General features: G+C 53.8%; 2 protein-coding genes across 5 annotated transcripts in view; one reads left to right on the forward strand and one right to left on the reverse strand.

Moving 5' to 3' along the window:
- The window catches only part of Irgq (immunity-related GTPase family, Q), a 5,121-nt gene extending 4,993 nt beyond the window's left edge, over nt 1–128 (forward strand). Inside the window, exon 4 of the mRNA XM_013032606.1 lies at nt 66–128. Coding sequence (XP_012888060.1) covers nt 66–128 — 63 coding nt within the window. The remainder of the gene's footprint in view (nt 1–65) is intronic.
- Nucleotides 129–4,791: 4,663 nt separating this feature from the next.
- On the reverse strand, nt 4,792–9,053 carry Pinlyp (phospholipase A2 inhibitor and LY6/PLAUR domain containing). Of its 4 annotated transcripts, none has more exons than XM_013032758.1 (6): nt 8,651–9,053; nt 8,174–8,320; nt 7,160–7,276; nt 5,524–5,676; nt 5,104–5,239; nt 4,792–4,971 (listed from the first exon to the last, which is right to left on the reverse strand). In XM_013032758.1, exons 2-6 carry the CDS (start codon nt 8,241–8,243, stop codon nt 4,803–4,805), a joined length of 645 nt encoding a protein of 214 aa, XP_012888212.1. In that variant the 5' UTR covers nt 8,244–8,320; nt 8,651–9,053; the 3' UTR covers nt 4,792–4,802. The 4 variants fall into 4 exon arrangements, with proteins under 4 accessions (XP_012888212.1, XP_012888215.1, XP_012888211.1 ...); XM_013032761.1 differs by having other exon boundaries at nt 5,104–5,185; nt 8,506–9,053; XM_013032757.1 differs by having other exon boundaries at nt 8,506–9,053.
- Nucleotides 9,054–9,362: the final 309 nt, after the last annotated feature.

Consider the following 9,362-nt stretch of genomic DNA (forward strand, 5'->3'; position numbering starts at 1 on the left):
CCGCGGGGGGCGCCGCCGCCACCGGGGGCCTCGGCTACCGCGCGGCGCACGGGGTCCTGCTGCAGGCCCTGGAGGAGATGCGGGCGGACGCCGAGGCAGTGCTGGCGCCTCCCGAGCCCACCCCGTGAGGGATCCGGATTCTCCCTTAGAATTGTGGGGGGTGGGCTTGGAAATCGGGGTCTCTGAGGTGGGAGGGGTGGGGTCTCGGGGAGTGGGGTGCCGGCGCCGACCTGTAGTGTGTGATTTCTGGCTGCCTAGCTTCTGGGGTCTGGGGAGAAAGCGTGCAGGTCAGGACTCCCCGTTTCCAGGGAGTGCGGCCTCCAGGCTGAAGGCTTTAGGGGTTCCCCACCTCCGACTTCTAAAAAGGGTTACGTCTTGGTTTTCAGGTGCAATTTCTGGCCTTCCAGGGGAGGCAGACGATTCCTGATTAGGGTGAGCCACGACTGGACCCCCCCTCCCCACTCCGTTGTTGGAGCGAGGGGTTCCGGTATTGGATTGGATTGCTGAGCCTCAAGGACAAACAATCTCAGTAGGTTTTCTGGGGGGAACAGACCTGCACAGAGGACCCCAAGAGGCAGTGAACCTTAACTGGGGAGGTGCCCCTGGGCTCTCAGACTCCTGTGTCCCAGAAGGGCTGTGAACTTCGGTTGCTGTTTCGTGCATGGTAGACGAGAGCTGCAACCTTGTCCATCTGGGGAGACTCCAGGGCCTGATGTAGGGAGAATGCTCCCACAAAACGAGCAGGGAGGGGGCAGATCTGGGCATAGTGAGTGTGGCCAGAGGCCAGGAAGCCCTGGGTTTTGGGGGGGGACAGGAGCCCACACTTCAGATGCCTCCCATGGGTTCCTGGTGGACTTGGATCCCAGCAGCTGCCTTCTCTCTGACTGACAGGTGTGTGACTGACTACACCCATTTTACAGGTGCTAGGTGATCTGGGTGTCTTGGAGGTGTGTGCTCCTGACTTTCCTATCTAAAGGTCTTTTTTTGTGGTTGTCATTTTTGTAACTGCAGCCCTTTCTGGCCTGGTGTTTTCTGCACCTGCCTTTTCAAAGAAGTGAGTAAACCGTTGCACTACTTCAGGTGCGTGTATATGGGTGCACATGCATGCTGAGAATGTAACCCAAGGCCTTGTGCACTCGGCAAATTGGCTCCGGCTGAGCCACACCCACAGGCCCCAGTTCAGACATCTGGGACATAGCCGGCTTCCTCAGGTGCCCCAAGAGGCCTCCGCTTGCCTGTGCACACAAGGTGCTGTGTGAGCACCAGTGTCCCCCACAGGCCAAGAGTGTGGCAAGGGGCCAGGAGCAAGGTACAGGCTGAGGCCACTGTACCAGCAATGAGCTGGGCGGTCAGCTATGTGCAAGGAAGTCACTTGTTACCAGATTCTTCATCACCCACAGAAAAGAAGGCCATGGTAGAAGGGGAGCAGGGGAGAGACGGCAGGCTGAAGGCTCAACAGCGTGCTGCCAGACCGCGGTCCGCTGCCCTGGCCCCTCCCCAGGGAGCTGCAGATCTCAGGACTCTGGCACTTGCTGTTCTGTCCCAGAATGCTCTGCTTCCACCTCTCCATACCACTGGCTTCTTGTCCATCAAGTCTTCACGTTGTTGCCCCTTCTGGGAGGCCCCTCCCTGACCACCCCCAGGGGGACCACATACCCATGTTGGCCAAGCTGGTCTTCCCCATAGCAAACTTGTTTGGTTGCCTGTTTATGGACTTTGACCCCTTGCCTGTCTTATCCTCCAGTGTTCCCCTGCACCTTGGATATTGCCGGGTACATATGGGTGCTGATTCATTGACTAGTGGCAGGATGAGGACTGCCTTTTTTTTAATAGTTTTTTTTCCCCCCCTCAAGGCTAGCCTTCTATTACTTTGAGCCACAGCTCCACTTCCAATTTTCTAGTGGTTCATTGGAGATAAGAGTCTCACGGACTTAACTGCCCAGGCTGGCTTTGAACCATCATCCTCAGATCTCAGCCTCCTGAGCAGCGAGGATGACAAGTGTGAGGGTCGGCGCCTGGTGAGAGCCACCATTTTGCCTCTTGCCACAGGGCAGCCTGGGGGCCAGGTTAATGGATGAGCACACCCTGTGCCAAGTCAGGGCAGTGGGAAGCCACAGTGCAGGCTGGCCCCTGGCCCTGGCCCCCGAGCCAGCCTCACCTTCCCATCTGAGAAATGGAAGAGCTGGGCCAGAGCCATCAGATGGCATGAGGAAGGCCAGTGATCAACGCTCAGGTAGGAAGGAGGTGGCACCCCAGCCACAGCACACTCATCCCCACCACCGGCACCTAGGGCCATGACAGGGAGAGCATGGGGGAGCAAAGCCGCTCAGCCTTAGCCAGGAGAGATTCGCGTGTCTATGTGACATTCTGGCACGCCACTGTCCTCCATCTCAACTGCTTTGAGCACGATGGCTGGGAGCACAGTGGCACATGACTGTAATCCCGGCTACGGGAAAGTGTCAGGAGGATTTTGGTCAGAGGTGAGGCCCAGGCAAAAACACAAAAGCTTATTGGAAAAATAACTAGCAAACAAGCGGGGGGGGGGGGGAGGGCTGGAGGTGGGTGGCTCCAGTGGTAGAAGGCTTGCCTAGCAGGTGCAAAGCCCTGAGCTCTAAACCCCAGGAGCAGGGGAAAAGGAAAGGAGTGAAACTCAGTATGTTTTGTTTAATGCCACATCCTCCTCCAAAATATTTCAATATGCCGTATTTTTCTTTCTGTAGCCTAGACCAGCCTGGAGCTCACCGTTTTCCTGCCTTAGCCTCCCAAATGCTGGGATTACAAACATGCATCACTATGCCCAGCTCGTACAGTGGTCATGGGGTGTCTTTCTGTTTTCCCGCCATTTATACTGCCTTTGTTTTTGAGACAGGGACTCTGTTGCCCAGGCTGGCCTGGAACTCATGGTCCTGACTTCTTTCACCTCCTGAGCCACTGGGATTATAGGAATGCAGTGCTGCATCTGATTCTGACACTGGGTTTGCAGTGTCTGACACCATGGGGTTCATGATGTTTTTGGGGGGAGGGAGGTGGTGTTTGGGGGGGGCAGGTAGTTGCCTTTTTTTCTCTTTTAAAATGGAGTCTTGCTATGTTGCCTAAGCTAGTCTGAATTCAAGTGATCCTCCTATCTCTGCCTCCCAAATGCTGGGATTACAGGCAGGCACTACCCCACTGGGCTTCCTTTGACTAGGTGAATTTTAGGCTATGAGTGAGGCTTCTGTCTCTGGGAGCAACCAAGAAGAAAAGAATAAACTCCAAGATAGGTTGCTGGCTGCCATCGGTCTGTCTGTGGCATCTCAGGCCACTTGGCAAGCACACATTTTAGGAAATGTACCAGCAATCTTGGTACAGCCATTGCCAGCACTTCACGAGCCCCCAAGCGCATGGGGTTGTGGATCAGAGGTCCTCATTCCTTCCCACAGTGGGATTCCACACCGTGTCCCTTGCAGTGGGGAACTTTGGAGGACAAAGTGTGGGTACGGTCTGCCTATGGTGTGTTTTGGAGGAATAAATAAAAAGTGAGCAAAATCTTACTGTGATGTTTGGGTCTTGAAAGGGGGATTCCATGCAGGGGATCTGTGTGTGTGCCAGTCCTGGGGCTTGAACTCAGGTGCTGGGTGCTGTTCCAGAGCTTTTGTGCTCAAGACTTAGGTTCTACCACTTAATCCATAGCTCTAGTTCCGGCTTTTTGCTGGTTCATTGGTGGCAAGAGTCTCAGCAGTGAGCCAGGAAAAAAATCAGAAGTGGAGCTATGGCTCAAGTGACAGAAGGCCTGACTAGCAAGCTTAAGGCCTGAGTCCAGTCCCCAGTACTTCCAGGAAATAGCTGGGAGCAATGGTGAGATTTAAATGCACTGAATTTTTGTGATCCTGTGATCAGACATGAGAGTCTCTAACAAGAATCCCTGATCCAGAACATTATAGAAGTTCACAGAACAGACACTTCGTGCCCCTGAACTAAATCCAAACCAGTCAACCTGCAACTAGAAAGAACAGACACTTCGTGCCCCTGCCCCTGAACTAAATCCAAACCAGTCAACCTGCAACTAGAAGTAGAGCCACCTAGGCCAACCCACAAACCCCTAGAAACCAGAATATCTGGGCCGGAAATGGTTGTTACACAGCATTATTGTGGCATTAGCTGACTCACACAGCTTTGTTGTTTTCAGCAACTGAGATTAGGGGCTTGTTATTGGAGCGTGATCTGGACTCTCCCAGTTGGTGCCAGGGTTTGGCATCTGCCAACTAATGGCCACTGGTAAGTGGCAGCTGTCAGGGTGATTACTGTTTACGCAAATGGTCTGCAGGATCATCACTCATAAAGGCCTTAAAATGCCCTCAGTGGAAACTGAGGCAAAAAAGTGAGAGGTGAGCCAGGACTCTGAAGCATAACCGTCTTGGAATCAAATGAGGTTCTGACCCTTCCTAACACAAGCTGAGTATGGCAGTGCATGCCTGTAATTCCAGCCCCTGGGAGGCAGAAGCCAGAGTATTGCAAGTTTAAGGCTAGTTTAAGCTCCATGGTGAGACCCTATCTGAACCACACCCCCCCCCAAAAAAAGTTCAGAGTTGTGATGGCAAACTGAGGCAGAATATGGGAACTATCCCAGGGGCATGGCAAAACAGTACCCCTTAAATAAAAGGCAGGGTCTCCCCTTATCTGAAGAGGGGATTGATTGGAGAGGGGGGTGGAGACCCACACCCTCTCCCACCCACCTCTTAGAGATGCATTACAGATGAGGACTTGTTCTGTGGGTCTGTTTTAATTTATAGGCATGGGGGGGGGTGCTGGGGACACATGAGGACCTAAGGCCACACTCTCACTTGGCCCTGCCGGGAGGATGGGAGGCTGGCAGGCAGTCCGCCCGGCGGAGGAAGTAGAGGTAGGAAGGAGAGGGCACTTCCGCCCCCACCTTGGTGTGGCAGGCGCTCTGTGTGGCACAGCCTCGGGTGGCAAATTTGGCGTTGATGATGCCTGTGGAGGGGAAGGGAGCACTGTGGGGAGTACCTTCCCTAATGATCCAGGAGTTCCCCCCCCCCCAGCCTGCTGCCCCCTTCACTGGACCAAATAAGTTCCATCCTCCAGATCTCTTAACCACGTCCTCACCAGCCTGGACGCTGCCCGCGAAGTAGATGCAGTGGGTTTCCTTGCCAACACAGCTGGCGACCTCGGTTTTCGGGCACGTCTCCTGGAAGGGCACGATGCAGGAGGGGCACGTCAGGCCGTTCTTCGTCCGGTTGTTCTGTGGAGCTTCAGATGAGAGAAGTGTAAGGTACCTTCCCCCAATCCCGAGGAACTCTGGGGTTGCTAATGGATACAGACTTTACTTGCTTTCCCCTGGCCTCCACTAGTGATTCTCCTGCCTTAAGCCTCCCACCAAGTACTGGGATGACAGGTATGTGCTACCATGCTTGGCTTGACCACTGAAGCCTACAGGTGAGGAAACGGGGGGCTGAGAAACCAGCAAGGTGCTTGCAAGATGTCATCTGTCCTGCGGGGGAGGGGGGATGTCACACTGGCACTCACGGACTACCGATCCACGGTTGCAGCCGTCGCTCTGGCAGCAGTGCGCGTTGGACACCATGTAGTCATCAGGGCCCATGGTGGTGGACACGAAGCCTGAGTAGCAGTCGCTGAACTTCATGCAAGCCTTTAAGGTGTTTACCGACTTGTGGCCCTCTGCAGGGTGGCGACAGGAACAGAGGGGTGGGTGGGTGGCATAAGCCAAGCCCTGCTTCCCATAGCCATAGCCCTTAATCTGCCTGGTTGCCTGCCTGGGGTGCTTCAATTCAGTAGCTAGTAGACCAGATGCCTCCATGACAGTCGCTTCCACCCAGTCTATCCTACCCCTCCAGCCTTCTCCCAGTCCAGCCTGCCTGGAAGTCTTTCCCAAGCTGCTATGGCCACCCCCATGCTTGTGTACAGTGGTCTCATCCAGCCCTCAGCACTTTGCTCCCTCTACCTCCAAAAGTCTCTGCCAGCAAACCCCAGGAGGCTATTTGATTCCCAACCCCAACATTCTTAGATGCATCTATGCTCACCCTTGTGCTGTCCCTCTATGCTGTCACTAGATTTTGTGTGAGCGATTTCCTGATCCCAAAGGTGACTTTCCAGGCCTGTCATCCTAGCTACTCAGGAGGCTGAGATCTGAGGATTGTGGTTCAAAGCCAGCCTGGGCAGAAAAATCTGTGAGACTCTTCTCTCCAATTAACCACTAGAAAACCAGAAGTGGAGCTGTGTCTCAAAGTAGTAGAGTGCTAGCCTTGAGCAAAATAGAGCTCAGGGACAGCACCCAGGACCCGAGTTCAAGCCCCACGAGACACACAGACACAGACACACACAGACACACACACACAGACACAGACACACACACACACAGTGATCCCACACCAGGCTGGGTGGTGTCTTTCAGGATCACATTCCCTGATCTATCCAGATTCTTGTTTTGGGGGGAGTTCCAGTCCTGGGGCTTGAACTTAGGGTCTTGGAACTATTCCTAAACTTTTTTGCTCAAGGCTGGCACTTGACCACTTGAACCACAGCTCTCCTTCTGGCTTTTTGGTGGTTCCTTGGAAATGAGGGTCTCAAGGACTTTGCTACCCAGGATGGCTTTGATCAGTAAACCTCAGATTTCAGCCTCCTGAGTAACTAGGATGACAGGCGTGAGCCACCAGAGCCTGGCATTTTTGTTGTTCGTTTTGTTTTGGGGGCTTGAACTCAAGGCCTGGGCACTGTCTCTTGAGCCACAGCGCCACTTCAGGCTTTTTTCTATTTATGTGATATTAGGGACTAGAACCTGGGGCTTCATGCATGTTAGGCAAGCATTCTACCACTGAGCCACCTTCCCAACCTTGTTGTTATTGTTGTTTTTCCATGTCTGCATCCCCTTCTTCCTCTTTTGGAGGGTCTCATTGTCCATATCCCTGAAGACGAACGATTTTTATCGCCTTCACTCAATCTCTTTCCTCCATCTCCCAATAGTCATTTTCTCCCTTGAACCTAAATCTTTCTTCCCAGGCTTCAACCATCCAGAGAACAGTGATGATGCTTGTTAATACCCCAGCCGGGTGGTATCACCCTGGATCATCCAATCCCCTCCCAAGGCAGAAGCCATGCCCACCAGCCCAAGCCACACCCATCGGTAGAAACCACGCCCTCCTACTTGTGCTGGACTCCCCCACAAGAATCATGCATGCGTCCTTGCCGGCCTCGCACGTCTTCATTTTCCCGCTGCATGTGTGTCCCGCGCTCTTGCACACCTCGCAGCTTAGAGGGCTTCCTGCAGTGTAGAGGACTGTGGTCACGAGTGGTGTGGTCTTAAGGTGATTAAGATTCTGAACTTCCAATGAGGGACGGGAGATGATGACTTGGGGGTGCAGAAATGAAGGGGTCCTGAGCCTCTGGCTGCTTTGTCTTGGGTAGGGTCACTGACTTCTATGTGAGGGAACCATCCAGAGTCTGACAAGGAAGTGAGGCTAATGCCAGAGAGCGGCTTCTAGAGGGGCGGGAAGTGACTCCCCTGGAGTCTGCTTACTTAATTACAAGGCTGGGGCCTGGGGACGCCAGGGTCCTCTGAGCAAGCTCGGGGGCAGGGAGGGGTCCTGGCAAAGGTTTCCTTGGGCTTTTGTGAAACTTCAGGTCCAGCTGGTTCTTGGGTGTGGAACTCTCCTCCTTGTATACAAAGGTTTTGTACACAGTAGGGGTTCAGGCAGGGGTATGTGAGGCTGGGGTCTAGAGAGGAAGGGGAAACTTGAGGCATGAACTCCTTGGTCCCGAGAGAGAAAATAAGGGTCCTAAACACCGGTCCTAAGGAACCTATGGGCTGGCCTGGAGCCCTGTGTCTAGGTAGAAGAGGAGGTTATAGGTCTGAACTCCAAATCTATACAGATAAAAAAAAAATCTCCCTTCCCTCCTTTTAAAATTAAGTGTTAAAAGTTTCCCTTTCTAGTCATTTCTTAGAATCCAGATGTCTTATTTTGAGACCCTGCTTCAAAGGCAGAGGATTCAAGAGCCCATTAAACCCTCTTGGGACTTAGGCTTTCTTTCCTTACCCTTGGCCAGACTCCTTCCTTAATCGAAATTCTGGGGAGACCTCCTCTCCTCACCCCACCCTCTCTTGGTCAGTCAATCCTCTTTCTGATGTCCCAGGAAGGAGCCCAGGTCCTTTGTCACTTACCAAGGCCCAAGAAGGTGCAGAGCAGTGTGAAGGCCAGCAGGAAGGTCCTCTGTCTCATGGATGGTCTCATGGTGTGTGTGTCTGCAGTCCTGGGTCCTCTGCCCTTATAGGAAGCTGAGGAGGGGCGGGTCTGGACCCACCTTCACCCTGGGGTGAGAAATGGCTGAGGTCAGAACCTAGGGCAGTCCTTCACAGCCTACAGGTTGGGGAGGTGAAACCATCATCCAAAAGGAACCTGAACATCTCAGAGCCAGCCCCTTTCTCCATGGAGTCTCGAGTGCCAACTCCAGCCCCTCCCTCTTCCACCAGGCCCCAGAAGGTCTTTTTCTCACCTTTCCACCACTCATTTTTTTTTCTCTAAGTCCAAGGTCGGAGGTAGGTCACTTGATTCCCTGTGGGTGTAGAGTGCCTGCGAAGGACTGGGATCCCCTTTCCGCTGTCTTCCCAAGGAGGCACCCAACGTGGGTGGAGTCGTACCTGGGAACACCCAGCCTGTCCAGGCTCGTCCTGCGGGGGCCGATCGCCTTTGTCTCCCTTCCCTTCTTCCTGTTGCCCGGCTTATACTTGCTCTTCTGTGTTTGGGCTGCCTCCAGCTCCGACCTCGCCTAGGTCTGGCACCCTTGGTTCTCTGAACAGAGGGGTGCTTGTCAGCGGCCAGAGGCGGGCGAGGGAGGAGATAAATGCCCGCAGGTCACATATTGGGAAACCGAGGCATTTGTGGAAGCATTCTAAACTGCTCTGTGTGTGTGAGTGAGTGAGTGAGCGGTTTGGGAACATGTTCTGCGTTTAATTTAGGACCTCCCCTCCTCCCCTTACTCTCTCTTGGCCTCAGGCAGAAAGCTAAAAGAGATCTGAGTGTGTGTGTGCGTGTGTGTGTGTGTCTGTGTGTCTGTGTGTGTGTGTGTGTGTGTGTGTGTGTGTGTGTGTGTGTGTGGCGACACGAACAGGTGCAGGAGATCCGGTTGCAAATCAGTCTGGGCTCACCGCGAAGACGTCTCGGACGCCCGCAGCGTTTGCAGGCTTCCGTTTGATTGGTGGCGATATCATCCAATGAGAACAGGGGATTTCTTCCAGGCACCAATCCCCGTGGACACTCCTGTTGCTACGTGCCCAGCAATCATGGCCTTGACGTCATCAGAAAACCCGTCTAGAGACTGGTGGAATTCGGAGGAAGGCGGGGCCGAAGGAG

The sequence above is a fragment of the Dipodomys ordii genome, unplaced genomic scaffold (assembly GCF_000151885.1).
Source record: "Dipodomys ordii isolate 6190 unplaced genomic scaffold, Dord_2.0 Scaffold156, whole genome shotgun sequence".
NCBI lineage: Eukaryota > Metazoa > Chordata > Mammalia > Rodentia > Heteromyidae > Dipodomys > Dipodomys ordii.